General features: G+C 42.8%; 1 protein-coding gene across 1 annotated transcript in view; it reads right to left on the bottom strand.

Annotated features, from left to right (window-relative positions):
* LOC124597101 (protein ALP1-like) overlaps positions 1–5,719 on the bottom strand; it is a 35,643-nt gene extending 29,924 nt beyond the window's left edge. Inside the window, exon 1 of the mRNA XM_047135917.1 lies at positions 5,633–5,719. Coding sequence (XP_046991873.1) covers positions 5,633–5,719 — 87 coding nt within the window. The remainder of the gene's footprint in view (positions 1–5,632) is intronic.
* Between the last annotated feature and the right edge of the window lie 11,007 nt (positions 5,720–16,726).

The following is a 16,726-nucleotide window of genomic DNA, read 5'->3' as shown; positions in this document are numbered from 1 at the left end:
TTCACAGTACAGTTCATGATCAACTTTCAGCATCGATTTTTCAGGCAATATTATTGTATGGGTGGAATGCATCAAAATTAATTCTCAAACGAGAAATATTTTTAAATGCAAACAACATCTGTTTTCCGCCGAATCTTTAGAAGGAACCATGTAGTTGCGAGAAGACTGCTTTCGTTAGATGTTCTTGGTGCTGCGACAGTATTTGCTTCGAATGTTTACATGACGAGTACGCTCCAGCTGTTTGTGCGAAGAGAACTGAGGAAGCGTAACAAAATGAGTGAAGGAGCCATTCTAAAGCGATGAGGATCAATTCTTGATCCTCTACTAGCGCAAGTCGTTTGAGAAATTTTTTTGCCTACCTTGTTGTCATTCCTTATTAATTTACTTCCTTTTTAAATAAAACTTCCGGGCAGATTAAAACTGTGTGCCGGACCGAGACTCGAATTCGGGACCTTTGCCAATTTTATTTTACTTTCTTATTAATCCTCCTGTTACTACCACTTTCGAATCGGAAAATAGTTCAAATGACAAAAAAAATAACTGTACAATCGACGTGGAAATCTGTTCTCCGGCAAGAATCCTTCTACATCTACATTTACATTCTAACCATGCAATCTACCGTAAGGAGAGTGGCGGAGGGTTCGTTGCACCACTACTAGTCATTTCCCTTCCTGTTTCACTCGCAAATGAGCGAAGGTAAAACGACTACCTACATGCCTCCGAACGAACCTTTATTTCTCTTATGTTCGTGGTCCTCTCGCGAAATGTATGTTGGCGGCAATAAGATCGTTCTGCAGTCAGTTTCAAATACCGGTTCTCTAAATTTTCTCAGAAGCGTTTTTCCTCCAGAGATTCCCACCTGAGTTGCCGAAGCGCATCCATAATACTTGCGTGTTGTTCGAACCAGCCGGTCACAAATCTAGCAGCCCGCCTCTGAACTGCTTCGATGCCTTCCTTTAATCTGACCTGAAAGTATCCCAAACACTCGAACAGTGCTCAAGAATTGATCGCACTAGCGTTCTATATGCAGTGTCTTTTGCGGATGAACCATACTTTCCTGAGGCTCATCCAGTAAACCGATGTCGATAGTTCGTCTCCACTACTACAATCCTTTAATGTTCGTTTGGTATAAGTTTCCAATGTTATGCCTAGATATTTAATCGTCTTAAATGTGCCAAGTACGACACTTCTAATGCTGCATTCTAACATTAGGGGATCTGTATTAACTCACATTTTTCTACATGAAGAGCAAGCTACCATCATCACAGCAACTACAAATTTTATCTAAGTCGCCTTATGTCCACCTACAGTCACTCAACGATCACAGCTTCTTGTACATCGGCAAACAGTCGCAGATTGCTGTTCACCCTGTGCGTCATCATTTATGTATATGTATGTACGAGGGGCGTTGAGAAAGTAAGCTCCGATCGGTCGCGAAATGGAAACGACTATGAAAATCCGATAAAGCTTTGCACAGATGTGTTGGGTAGTGTTTCTAGTATAACCCCAGTTAGCATCACGTCGCTCTTCTCATTTCTGAGCTCGCAGTGAGTGCGTAAAGATGTCTAGAAAATAGTGTCTGCCGCCAAGTACGAGGGCCTGGTGAGAAATTTCGCCTGAAGCTATGCAGCTAACATTACATAACTGTCGTGCTGTTTCGTCTTCACGACAATTCTCAGCCGCATTCTGCAGGGGCAATGAAGATGCTCCTGCATCGTTTTCAAATGGAAATGTTAGATTACCCACAATACAGTCCGCAATTGTCTCCCCCTGAGTTTCATCTCTGGTCACATGAACCGCTGTCTTTGAAGACAACATTTTGGCACAGACAACGAGGTGTAGGCCAGCGTGGAGAATTGGCGGAAAGCACTGGCGGCTGCCTTCTATGATGAGGCTATTGAAAAGTTGGTACAACGCTATGACAAAAGTCTAAGTCAGAACGGCGACTATGTAGAGAAGTAGCTGAAAGGTGTAGCTAATTGTTACAAGTAAAACATTTCTGATGTTCACTGTGGTTTCAATTTGGCAATCAATCGGAGCTTACTTTCTGAACAGGCCTCGTATATGTAGCACGACTCCTGCCACACTTCCCTGGAGCACGCCTAAATTACCTTCGTCTCTGATGCACACTCACCATCGAGGACAACGTCCTGGGTTCTGTTACTTAAGAAGTCTTCGAGCCACTCGCACATATGGAAACCTAATCCGTATGATCGTAGCATCGTTAACAGCCTGCAGTGCCTTGATCACTACGTCAGTGCCACTTAACGTTGAATGACTCTTACCTTACAGGCACAGAAGCGCTTGTCGTAAAATTTCTTTCCTTGATTTCCAGGAAAATATACACTGAAGAGCCAAAGAAACTGGTATAGGCATGCGTATTCAAATACAGAGATACGTAAACAGGGAGAATACGGCGATGCAGTCGGCAACGAATATACAAGATAACAAATGTCTGGCGCAGTTCTTAGATCGGTTACTGCTACTACGGTGGCAAGTTATCAAGATTTAAGTGAGTTTGAACAAGGTGTTATAATCGGCGCACGAGCGATGGGACACATCTCCGAGGTAGCGATGAAGTGGGGATTTTCCCCGTACGACCATTTCACGAGTGTACCGCGAGTATCAGGAATCTGGTAAAACACCAAATCTCCGATATCGCTGCGGCCGGAAAAAGATCCTGCAAGAACGGGCCAACGACGTCTGAAGAGAATCGTTCACCATGACAGAAGCGCAATCCTTCCGCAAATTGACGCAGGTTTCAGCGCTGGGCCATCTACAAGTGTCAGCGTGCGAAACATTCAACGAAACATCATCGATATGGGCTTTCGGAGCTGCAGGCCCGCTCGTGTACCATTGATGACTGCACGACACAAAGCTTTACGCTCACCTGGGCCCGTCAACACCGACATTGGACTGTTAACGACTGGAAACATGTTGCGTGATTGGATGAGTCTCGTTTCAAATTGTATTGAGCGGATTGACGTGTACGGGTATGGAGACAACCTCATGAGTCCATGGATCCTGCATGTCAGCAGGGGACTGTTCAATCTGGTTCAAATGGTTCAAATGGCTCTGAGCACTATGGGACTCAACTGCTGAGGTCATTAGTCCCCTAGAACTTAGAACTAGTTAAACCCAACTAACCTAAGGACATCACAAACATCCATGCCCGAGGCAGGATTCGAACCTGCGACCGTAGCGGTCTTGCGGTTCCAGACTGCAGCGCCTTTAACCGCACGGCCACTTCGGCCGGCCTTCAATCTGGTGGAGGCTGTGTAATGGTGTGGAGCGTATGCAGTTGGAGTGATATAGGACCACTGATAGTCAAGATACGATTCTGACATGTGACACGTACATAATTATCCTGTCTGATCACCTGCATCCATTCATATCCATTGTGCATTCCGACGGACTTGGGCAATTCCAGCAGGACATTGCGACACCCAACACGTCCAGAATTGCTACAGAGTGACTCCAGGAACACTGTTATGAGTTTAAGCACTTCCACTGGCCACCAAACTCCCCAGACATGAACATTATTGTGCATATCTGGGATGTCTTGCAACGTGCTGTTCAGAAGAGATCTTCGCCCGCTCGTACTCTTAGGGATTTGTGGACAGCGCTGCAGGATTCATGGTGTCAGTTCCCTCCAGCACCACTTCAGACATTAATCGAGTCCTTGCCACATCGTGCTGCGGCACTTCTGCGTGCTCGCGGGGGCCTTACACGATATTAGACAGGTGAACCAGTTTCTTTGGCTCTTCAGTGTACGTTTGTGGACTCGACACATGATTACGAAAAATGCTCAATTTTCAATTATCTATCGATGCTGTTAATTGTGAGCCGATTGCCGATCGTGAACTTTAGTGTGGTTTAGCCGGCCGGAGTGGCCGAGCGGTTCTAGGCATTATAGTCTGGATCCGCGCGACCGCTACGGTCGCAGGTTCGAATCCTGCCTCGGGCATGGGTGTATGTGATGTCCTTAGGTTAGTTAGGTTTAAGTGCTTCTAAGTTCTAGGGGACTGATGACCTCAGAAGTTAAGTCCCATAGTTCTCAGAGCCTTTAGTGTGGTTTTCTCAAAGACGATGGGAGGGGTCGGGGGTTGAGTTAAAATATCTGAGACCTTCATTTTGCGCAGTGAGCGAAATTTCATCATCATGTCCATAAAATTCACTCTATTATTTGACTGTTCTAGACTGTAAATTGGTTGACGCACTGCACTTGCATTTTACAGGGGTGAAGACAAAATCTCCGTCCAACCATTCTGATTTGGGGATTCCGTGGTTTTCCTAATTCTTTAAACGAAAATTCCGGCATGATTCTTTGAGAGGGACACTGTCCATTTCCATCCAGCATTCCACTCCGATGTGAGCTTGTGTTCCGTCTCTAAAGTTCACGTCGTTAACGGAACGTTAACCTTACTCCTATTTTCAACCATTTTCTTTACACCACTTTGGAGATGCGTCCTAGTGGCAGTATCTGCGATTTTTAGAAGCATGAGTGATCGTCACCTACTGATTTGTTTCCAGCGCGTCTCTGGACACCGAAGGAGAAGGACCGCTGTAACAACAGCATCGCGATCGTTGACAACTTCCTGTGACGGACCATCACCATAATGTGAAGGATGACCTTCTAAGGAGACTGCCTACACTACGCTTGTCCGTCATATTTTAGAATACTGTTGCCCGGTGTGGGATCCTTACCAGATAGGTTGGTAGGTTTGGGGAAGGAGACCAGACAGCGAGGTCATCGGTCGCATCGGATTAGGGAAGGACGGGGAAGGAAGTCGGCCGTGCCCTTTGAAAGGAACCATCCCGGCATTTGCCTGGAGCGATTTAGGGAAATCACGGAAAACCTAAATCAGGATGGACGGACGCGGGATTGAACCGTCGTCCTCCCGAATGCGAGTCCAGTGTCTAACCACTGCGCCACCTCGCTCGGTTTTACCAGATAGGACTGACTAAGTACATCGAAAAAGTTCAAAGAAAGGCAGCACGTTTTGTATTATCGCGAAATATGGGAGAGAGTGTCACAGAAATGACACAGGATTTGGGATGGAAATCATTAAAAGAAAGGCGTTTTTCGTTGCGAGAGAAGCTTCTCACGAAATTCCAATCACCAACTTTCTCCTCCGAATGCGAAAATATTTTGTTAACACCGACTTACATAGCGAGGAACGATCACAAAGATAAAATAAGGGAAATCAGAGCTCGTACGGAAAGATATAGGTGTTCATTCTTCCCGCGCGCTATACGAGATTGGAATAATAGAGAATTGTGAAGCTGGTTCGATGAACCCTCTGCCAGGCACTTAAATGTGATTTGTAGATTATCCACGTAGATGTAGATGAGCAAAGAAAACTTCACTAGAAGAGTAATGAACTCTATAGAGTACTTCTCTCAGAAACCGTCGAAGGTGACAGCTGTTCTTGTGAAAACGGCAGAGAAATGTTGCAGGCCTTCGGTTCATTTAGTTACATAAATGCATCACCATAATTTCCTCGTTAAGTCAAGCTCTATATGGACACAGACAGGCACTCGTGTACATTGGTACGCGCGAAGGCAGTAATCGAGTTGGTTGGCGACTTGAAGGACACTTAATGCGACGGGACTTGGGTCAGTAACTTACCGGTGAAGTGTTGACAAACGCAGAGTAAACGCACAACCGGTCCGCATCCTTCGACGTGCATATTGCGTCACTAGTGGCCTTCCACATTTTTCCCGGCGGAAAACCGCCGCAGGATGATGTCACAGGGAATTAGCGCGACGTTTCTTACCTATTTCAGTTTCGCAACTACGGATTCGTGCTACAGAGGAAAATTGCCTTTTTTTGTGGACCCCAGTTCCTATCCTTTTTTTATTGCAATAACCCTCTTCGTCCTCTCTCACATAGAGACATCACCTTTAGTTTCGGAAATAACATATACTCGGTGAACAATTTAACTAGAGACATTTACGTAGCGTTTCTAGATTGTTCGCTGTGTAACCTCCCCACCATATTTGTTTCGGTATGAAATGTAGCCCAACTTTACTCTCTCCACTCTATAAAAATCTACATATTACCAAAACTATGTACTCACAAACTGTTATCCAACTTATACTCCTGTGCTAAGCTTTGACTAAACAGAACCTGATTTGAACTGAACTCTTACTGTTCCGAAAACAACTTGTCTTTCTATTAAATGCGCAACTGAAGTAAAACAATTATCTTGCCCCAATCAAAATTTCACTTACTTCGCGTCTTGACAACATTGTTGCAGATTTCTCGAAAGCACAACAGCAAACAGCAAGCAGGTACTGCTAAGCTAGATCTCTATTTCTAAACAAAATTTTCAACTGTTTCATGCCACATGTAGTAATGCGTAATAATAAACAGTGGGGTGGGGAGAGTAAATGTTCCTATGTAACGATATTCCAAGACAACAATTTTAGAATGAAGCAAGACTTCGCGTGATCTTCACATATAACATATGTCTGAACAAAATTTAACAATGTGAACAATGACTTAAAAAGGGTACAATGTTAACAGACAATTTCTATAAAAATCAAACAGTTTAATTTGTTAATATGTTAAGTCTTACTTCTTTCGCTTTCCAAAATATATACACAAATCAAAAAAAGTTTTGCGTCACATCGGTTCCGATAGTTCCGGAACCTGTACAGAAAATTGGAATAGAGATCAATACAAAAATCATTTCCGCCCTTTTTATTGCTCATGAAAACCACACATTACATGTTGTACCACCATACTGCGAGACCTTTAGAGGTGGTGGTCCAGACTGCTGTACACACTGGTCCTCTAACACCCAGAAGCACGTCCTCTTGCATTGATGCATGCCTGTATTCGTAGTGGCATACTATCCACAAGTTCATCAAGGCACTGTTGGTCCACATTGTCCCACTCCTCAACGGCGATTCGGCGTAGATCCCTCAGAGTGGTTGGTAGGTCACGTCGTCCATAAACAGCCCTTTTCAAACTATCCCAGGCATGTTCGATAGGGTTCATGTCTGAAGAACATGATGGCCACTCTACTCGAGCGATGCTGTTATCCTGAAGGAAGTCATTCACAGGATGTGGACGACGAGGGCGCGAATTGTCGTCCATGAAGACGAATGCCTCGCCAATATACTGCCGATATGCTTACACTATCGGTCGGAGGATGACATTCACGTATTGCACATCCATTACGGCGCCTTCCGTGACCACCAGCGGCGGACGTCGGCCCTACATAATGCCACCCCAAAACAGCAGTGAACCTCCACCTTGCTGCACTCTCTGGACAGTGTCTAAGGCGCTCAGCCTGACCGGCTTGCCTTCAAACACGTCTCCGACGATTGTCTGGTTGAAGGCACATGCGATGCTCATCGGTGAAGAGAACGTGATGCCAATTCTGAGTGGCCCATTCGGCATGTTGTTGGGCCGATCTGTACCGTGGTGCATGGTGTCGTGGTTGCAAAGATGGCCCTCTCCGTGGACGTCGGAAGTGAAGTTGCGCATCATGCAGCCTATTGCGCACAGTTTGAGTCGTAATACGACGTCCTGTGGCTGCACGAAAAGCATTATTCAGGATCGTGGCGTTGCTGTCAGGGCTCACCCGAGCCATATTCCGTAGGTAGCGGTCATCCACTGCAGTAGTATCCCTTGGGTGGCCTGAGTGAGACATGTCATCGACAGTTCCTGTCTCTCTCTGTATCTCCTCCATGTCCGAACAACATCGCATTGGTCCACTCCGAGACGCCTGGACACTTCCATTGTTGAGAGCCCTTCCTGGCACAAAGCAACAATATGGACGCGATCGATCCGCGGTATTGACCGTCTAGGCATGGTTGAACTACAGACAACACGAGCCATGGACCTCCTTCCTAGTGGAATGACTGGAACTGATCGGTTGTCGGACCCCCTCCGTCTAATAGGCGCTGCTCATGATGGTTGTTTACACCTTTGGACGGATTTATTGACATCCCTGAAGAGTCAAAGGGACTGTGTCTGTGATACAAAATTCACAGTCAACGTCTATCTTCAGGAGTTCTGGGAACAGGGGTGATGCAAAATGTTTTTTGTTGTTTATAGTAACGTAACTTGCTCTCTCTCTCTCTCTCTCTCTCTCTCTCTGACGGGCACACTGATAACATTCAAAAACCAAAATGACATGACCACTTTAGAACTGGAGTACACTCTTTCAAATTCTGAAGGTACCAGGGGTAAAACGAGCGAGGTGGCGCAGTGGTTAGCACACTGGAGTCTCATTCGGGAGGACGATGGTTCAAACCCCCGTCCAGCCATGCTGATTTAGGTTTTCCATTATTTCCCTAAATCACTTCAGGCAAATGCCGGGATGGTTCCTTTGAAAGGGAACGGCCGATATCTTTCCCCATCCTTCCCTAATCTAGTGGGATCGATGACCTCGCTGTTTGGTCCCCTCCCCAAACCAACCAACAAGGCGTAAAATAAAAGGAGATGAAGGTTATGAACAACTTGCGTCGCAACCGGACTGCACTTATAAGAATCGGTGGACATGAAAAAGAAGCAGTAATTGAAAATGAAATGACACAGGGCTATAGCCTCTCCCTAATGTTTTTCAATATGTAAATTGAGCAAGTAGTAAAGGGAACCACAGAGAAATTTCGAAAGGGAGGTGAAGATCGACGGGAATAAATAAATGGTTTGCTGAAAACACTGTAACTCTCTCAAAGACGGCAAAGAACACGCAAGATTCATTGGACGGTATGGGTGCTATCCTGAAGAGAGATTGTCAGCTCAGTGTCAACGAAACTAAAACAAGAATAAGAGAATGTAGTCGAATTAAATGAGGCGGTCCGCAGCTCGTGGTCGTGCGGTAGCGTTCCCGCTTCCGACGGCCGGGTTCCCGGGTTCGATTCCCGGCGGGGTCAGGGATTTTCTCTACCTCGTGATGACTGGGTGTTGTGTGATGTCTTTAGGTTAGTTAGGTTTAAGTAGTTCTAAGTTCTAGGGGACTGATGACCACAGATGTTAAGTCCCATAATGCTCAGAGCCACTTGAACCATTTTTAAGTGAGGCGTTGCTGTTCGGATTATGTTAGGAGACCAGAGCCTAAAAGTAGTATATGAGTTTTGCTACTTGGAAAGTAAAATACCCGACGGTGACCAAAGTAGTGAAAATGTAAAATTCCGATTGGCACCAGGAAGAATAGGGATCCGAAAAAACAGAAATTTGTTGTAACCGAATATCAATTTAACTGTTTGGAAGTCTTTTCTGCAGGAGTCTTGTCTTGTACGGAAGTGAAAAGTGGAAGATAAGTAGTTGAGACAAGAAGCGAATAAAAGTTTGTGAAATGTGGCGTTACTGAAGAACGCTGAAGATGAGATGGTTATATCGTGTAACTAACGAGGAAGTAGTCAGTCGAATCATGAAGAAGAGAAATTTGTGAACTAACTTGACACAAGGAAGGTGTCAGTTGACACATCGTGAGACATCAAAGAATCTCTCTTCTTGAGAGAGAAAAGCTTCCGTCAACAAATCAGCACTGATTTAGAGAGCTTCGCTCGTGCGAAACCCTACTTGCCCTTTTCTCGCAAGATATCCTGCAAAGTCTGAATGAAAGGCAACAGGCAGATTTGATATTTCTACGTATCCGGAAAGCGTTTGACACGGTGTCACACTGCAGATTGTTAACGAAGGTACAAGGCTACGGAGTACGTTTTCAGATATGTTAGTGGGTCGAAAACCTTTTAAGTAATGGACCCAGTACGTTGGCTTCGGCGGAAAGTGTTCATCGGAGACAAAAGTATCGTCAGAAGTACCGCTGGGGAGTGTCCTAAGATCGCCCTTATCTGATGTAAACATTAACGATGTGACAGACAGTATCAGCGGCTACCTCAGACTGATGGTGATGTAGTGGAGGGGAAAATGTGCGACTGCGGGAGAATACAGGATGACTTGGATAGAACTTCTATTCCCTTTAAAGTGAAAAAAATGTAATTTAATGCAGATGAATAAGAGAACAATCTTGTTTTTTTTCTCGATAACAGTATTAGTGATATGCTGCTTAACAGTTACATCGATTAAATATCTGGGCGTAACGTTGGAAAGCGACATCAAATACAACGAGCATGCGCGATTTGCTGTAGGGCAGTCTAACTGTCAGATTAGGTTTATTGGGAGATCCTACGAAAGCGTAGCTCATCTATAAAGGAGACGACGTACTGAACACTTGTGCGGTCAATTCACGAGAGCTGAACGAGTGTTTGGGATCCCCACCAAGTCTGACTACAGGAAGACATCGAAGCATTTCAGTGGGCGAGCAGCAGGATTTGTTATCGTTAGGTTCGACCAACACGCGTCTATTATGGAAGTATTACATGTTTATTTTTTATTATAATTAGACAGTTGCAGATATAATAACAGGTGTAGAAACGTAAACCAAGAAAAATAACACGCAATAATTTGGACAAGTTCGCCATACAGAGAGATAAGTCGAAAATTAAAGAAGCGAAGTGGAACACCAAATAAAATCAGAAGAGAGAAAAGAAAAAGGTTATGAAGAAGGAAGCAGGTCGAAGTAAGGAAAGATGTACAAATTATAAGAGAAAACTTGAGTTTTCATCATCTGAACCTGAATCAGAGGTAGACTTGACCAATTTGGGTGACAACAATGAACTAGATACTACTGATGGTGATTAGATTAGATTAGATTTACTTGCATTCCAATTGATCCGTAGTGAGGAGGTCCTCCAGGTTGTAGAACATGTCAGAAAAACAATAATACATGACAAATATTTACAACTGAAACAAATGAGCCAATGTACCTTCCACAGGTCCCAAGTGGAATGATCGTCATTTTTTTAGTGAACACTATACACCATGGACCATGGACCATGGACCTTGCCGTTGGTGGGGAGGCTTACGTGCCTCAGCGATACAGATAGCCGTACCGTACGTGCAACCACAACGGAGGGGTATCTGTTGAGAGGCCAGACAAACATGTGGTTCCTGAAGAGGGGCAGCACCCTTTTCAGTAGTTGCAGGGGCAACAGTCTTGATGATTGACTGATCTGGCCTTGTAACAGTAACTAAAACGGCCTTGCTGTGCGGGTTCTGCGAACGGCTGAAAGCAAGGGAAAACTACAGCCGTAATTTTTCCCGAGGGCATGCAGCTTTACTGTATGGTTAAATGATGATGGCGTCCTCTTGCGTCTCTTATCTCCGGGCGGAGACTACTCCGGAGGACGTTGTTATAAGGAGGCGTTCTATGGGTGGGAGCGTGGAATGTCAGATCCCTTAATCGGGCAGGTAGGTTAGAAAATTTAAAAAGGGAATTGGATAGGTTAAAGTTAGATATAGTGGGAATTTGTGAAGTTCGGTGGCAGGAGGAACAAGACTTCCGGTCAGGTGAATACAGGGTTATAAATACAAAATCAAATAGGCGTAATGCAGGAGTAGGTTTAATAATGAATAAAAAAGTAGGAATGCGGATAAGCTACTACAAACAGAATAGTGAACGAATTATTGTGACCAAGGTAGATACGAAGCACATGCCAACTAGCTCCGCAGATGACGAAGAGATTGATGAAATGTATTATGAGATAAAAGAAATTATTCAGATAGTGAAGGGAGACGAAAATGTAATATTCATGGGTGACAGGAATTCGATAGTAGGAAAAGGAAGAGAAGGAAACGTAGTATGTGAATATAGAATTGGGTTAAGGAATGAAAGACGAAGCCGCCTGGTAGAATTTTGCACAGAGCATAACTTAATCATAGCTAACACTTGGTTCAGGAATGATAAAAGAGAAGGTTGTATACATGGAAGAAGCCTGGGGATACTGGAAGGTGTCAGATTATATAATGGTAAGACAGAGATTATGAACTGTAGACTGAAACTGAAGAAACTGCAAAAAGGTGGGAATCTACGGAGATGGGATCTGTATAAACTGAAAGAACCAGGGGTTGTAGAAAGTTTCAGGAAGAGCATTAGGGAACGATTGACAAGAATCGGGGAAAGGAATACAGTTAAAGAAGAATGGGTAGCTTTGAGAGATGAAATAGTGAAAGCAGCAGAAGATCAAGTAGGTACAAAGACGAGGGCTAATAGAAATCCTTGGCTAACAGAAGAGATATTGAATTTAATTGATGAAAGGAGAAAATACAAAAATGCAGTAAATGAAGCAGGCAAAAAGGAATACAAACGTCTCAAAAGTGACAGGAAGTGCAAAATGGATAAGCAGGTTTGGCTAGAGGACAAATGTAAGGATGTAGAAGCATGTATCACCAGGGGTAAGATAGATACTGCCTACAGGAAAATTAAAGAGACCTTTGGAGAGAAGAGAACCACTTGTATGAATATCAAGAGCTCAGATGGAAACCCAGTTCTAAACAAAGAAGGGAAAGCAGAAAGGTGGAAGGAGTATGTACAGGGTCTATACAAGGGTGATGTTCTTGAGGACAATATTATGGAAATGGAAGAGGAGGTAGATGAAGATAAAATGGGAGGTATGATATTGTGTGAAGAGTTTGACAGACATTTTTAAGACAGGGTAAGTTGATAAGACATTGTACAAATTCAGTTCATTTGAAGTTGTCGCGTGCTCCACGGTAGAAGAGCTTCTTGCGTTTCCAGGTGCAAGATGGTGTACGACCGACGAAGTATACGTTAACCATACACACGCTGTATGAGTAGTTTCAAAAATATACATCGTTTTACTGACTCGAAAAATCGGTAACTCAAGAACTAACAATATACTCCAGATAGCGTCATCATATTATACGGCACTTAAACATGTAAAACACCTAATATTTAAAAACGCTGGACAAAACACAGCGTTATGTCTCACAACAATAAAAGATGATGGAAACTGCTTATTTCGCTCTCTAGTTTGAATCCTTTCATGCGATTCTAAAATCATCCACTAGACTGAAGTACCGACAAGAAAATATCTGTGCTCATAAGTACACCATCTTCTAGGTACAACACTGTCCTTAAGTCTAAAACAAAAGCAAATTGTGGAAGGAATTATATAAAGGAGACAGCTGAATATATTTCCTGTTGTTGCGGTCCTCAGTCCGAAAACTGGTTTGATGCAGCTCTCCACTCTACTCGATCCTGTGCAATCCCCTTCATTTCTACCTAACTATTGCACCCTGCATCAATGTCAAACTGCTCACTGTATTAAAGCCTCCGTCCCCCTCTACAACTGTTGTACCCACACTTCCTTACGTTACCATCCTGACAATTGCCATATACTGCTATTTTAGTCAAGTTGTGCCATAAACGGGTTTTTCCCTAAAATCTGTTCACTGCTCCTCACTAGTTAGTCGACCTACATCTGTAATCTTCAGCACTCTTATGTAGCACGCATTTTAAAAGCATCTATGCCCTTCTTGTCTAAACTGCTTACCGTGCATGACTCTATGTCTCCCTTCCATACATTGCTACACTCCATACGAATGTTTTCAGAAAAGGCTTCCCAAAACTGAAGTCTACATTCTATATTATAAAATTGCTGTTCTTTAGAATTACTTTTCTTGTCATTGCCATTCTGTATTTTATATCTCTTTATTTCGGTCATCATAAGTTATTTTACTGCCAAATAGCAAAACTCATCTACAACTTTTAGTGTCTTATTTCCTTATCTAATTCTCTCAGCTTCCCCTCATTTCATTCGACTACATTCCATTACCCTTGTTCTACTTCTGTTGATGTTCGTCTTGTAACTTTTCTTAAGACACTATCTATTTTGTTCAACTGCTCTTCAAAATCTTTTGCTGCCTGTGACAGAATTTCAATCTCATTGGCAATCCTCAAAGTTTTTATTTCTTCTCTCTGGACTTTACTCCCCTTTCCAAATCCCTCGTCGGCTTCATTTAGTGTTTGCTCAACAGCCTTAGGTATTTCAAATTCACCCACCCTCCCCTGCATCGCAAATTTTTATTGCGTTTGAGAACTGACTGCTTCGCGAAAACTATGGAGGACCAGTTGCATCAGGACATAAGCGGCGGTTGGGGCTCAGCGCGCCATACATCAGGCACGTGTAATAGCATGCGCTACCCACACGGCCTGTGAGATTGTCCAGCCACTGCAAGCGTGTCTGCCGTATGAGTCCAGTGAGTCGTGCGTTACGTCAGATTGGCCACGGGGCAGTCGCTATCTGCTATGTTATAACCTTAAACATCCACTGAGGCACCTATCTACAGTCTCTTAGCGACAGACAGCCGTGTTAATAATGCCAGCGCGTTACACTTAAGGTGCTCTTTCCTGCAGTTGTATCCCACCCGAGGAACATTAAGATCCTTTCTCAATCACAGTTTAGAAAATGACAAATGGCTCTAAGCACTATGGGACTTAACATCTGAGGTCATCAGTCCCCTAGACTTAGAAACTACTTAAACCTAACTAACCTAACAACATCACACACATTCATGACCGAACCCGCGACAGTAGCAGCAGCGCGGTTCCTGACTGAAGCGCCTGGAAACGCTCGGCCACCCCGGCCGGCTTTTATTGGTAGTGTGATATGTTTGTCCTGAAGTATCTTGAACGTGTCTGTCTTGCCTTTCAAATCCTCCATCGTAACCTGTAATTTCATCATGTCCTTCTTGACCTCTGCGATCAATCTAATGCCACTCTAACTATTCCATAACTTCTCAATTATTCTGTTGCTAATTCTATTTTCTGTTGCCCTCATCAAATGTCCGAGGAAAGAGATCCGTTTCTTTTTCACTGTATTTGTCACTGGTTCTATTTCTTTATAAACTGTTTGATTTGAAGCTATTGTCCAAACTCCATCTTTTTGGTATTTTTTGTTTATACATGTTCTGACTATCCTTCTTTCTATCATGAGTAATCTGTCTATTGCTACAGTCTTAGTTGTTTTAAATATCGCTTCGCTAGCATATGTTCTTTGCGGCTGTGTGACTGTTTTGTACTGTTTCAGTTTTGTGGCATTTATTGTTATATGTATTCTTCGTAACATTATGTGGTTTAATCAGATTGTTTATTGTAATCTGCCATGATGGTTTCTCATACGGGTTGTGTAATATTATTTCTCCCAAGTATTTAAACTTTTCAACAATTTTATGTCGTGTTCTCCAGTTCTCATTTCTTTTTGCCAGTGGAGGTTCCGTTGGCATTATCTCTGTTTTTTCAAAAGATATTTTAAGGCCAATACTCTGGGTTATTTCCTGTAATGATTGTATTTGTTGTTTGGTTTCTTGAATGTTGTCGGCAATAAGAGTGGGACCATTAGAAAATCCCAAACAGTTCAGCTTTATGTCGTCTTTTTGTGTTCCAACCTTAATGTTCTTTGGATTGTCGTTGCACCATTCCCTCATCATGTACTCAAAGGGCGCAATTAAAAATAAGTGGTGGGAGGCCATCTCCCTCCCTTAAACCTGGATTTACCAAGAATGGTTCAGAAAGTTCCCCTCTGAACTTAATTTCCGAATTTGTATTTGTTAAGTTAAGTCCTATCAGTTTAATTAATTTTGGTTGGAGTCCGAAACGTCTCAAAATTTTTAACACTGAGGCTCTATGGATAGGATCAAATGCTTTCTTAAAATCTATAGATGTAATTGAGAGAGGCATGTTTCATTTGCGGTAATAAGCAATGATTAACTTCAAAGTAATTATTTATTAGACACAGCTTCTCCAGGGTCTGAAGCCTCCTTGGTATTCCCCCAGTTCCTTAACCAGTTGTTCTTTGATGCTACTGAGTAAAATCTTGTAAAAAAAACCTGTACGTACAGTCCAGGAGCGAGATTCCTCTTAGTTGTCTCGATCTCTTTTGTCTCCTTTCTTATGAAGTGGGTTAGTTAAAGCTGTGTTCCATTCTCCTGGGAATTTTTCTATTGTCCAAATCTTATGTAAAATAATATGTAAAGATGTCTGAGTTGTTTTACCAGCATACTTCCGCATTTAAGCAAACATTTGATTTTCCCCACATGCTTTGTAGTTTCTCATTCCTTTAAATGAAATATCTATTTCTTGTCCTTTACGTGGATTTATATTTTGTGGTTTGGATTTTACAGGAGTGCTTGTGTCTCTTGTTAAAATGTTTTCAGGTTCACCACAGTTCAAGAGCTTGTTGAATGCTTCTACCATGATTTCTTCGTTTTCCTTATTGAGGTTAGTTGCATTTTCTCCTGTTCTGTGAGTTTGAAATTTTATCCAAGCTTGATGTCTTTCATCACGAATTTCATCACGTTCCGTAGTCCACCATGCATGTGTTTGATGCTGATTTACTGGGGGCGATTCTTCAGCTGTTGTTTTAAAATTGCTGTTAGTTCCTCAGGATTATCCGTTACTATTGTTTTTTGAATGTTTTCTGATATTTGTCGTTTTTTATTAATTTATGTGGCTCATACTTTCCTTTATCTTCAATTGCTCTCTGTGTTTTTTTCCTTGATGGAGTGAATTTTATTTTGATTTTGACAAAATAATGATCTGAACATGTGTCTGTTTCTCTCAGTTCCTTAACGTTTCAAAATTCTTTGTAAAAGAATTTGCCCATGCATACATGATCCAGCTAACACTCTCCTCTTGTCCAATCAGGATGTTTCAATGTCATACGTTTGCTTGATTTTCCTTTAAAATGTGTAGATTTTGAGGTGAGCCCATGTGATCAGCAAACTTTAACGAGTCTTTGTCCGTTTCTATTAGTTCGTTTATGTGGAGCCCATTTTCCAGTTATATCTCAGCACTTCTTTTCCTTTCCCAGTTGGGCATTAAAATTCCCTATTTTTATC

Source organism: Schistocerca americana, chromosome 1 (assembly GCF_021461395.2).
Source record: "Schistocerca americana isolate TAMUIC-IGC-003095 chromosome 1, iqSchAmer2.1, whole genome shotgun sequence".
NCBI classification, from domain to species: Eukaryota; Metazoa; Arthropoda; class Insecta; order Orthoptera; family Acrididae; genus Schistocerca; species Schistocerca americana.
The sequence above is the reverse complement of the archived record's forward strand: the minus strand, read 5'-3'. Positions and strand labels throughout refer to the sequence as shown.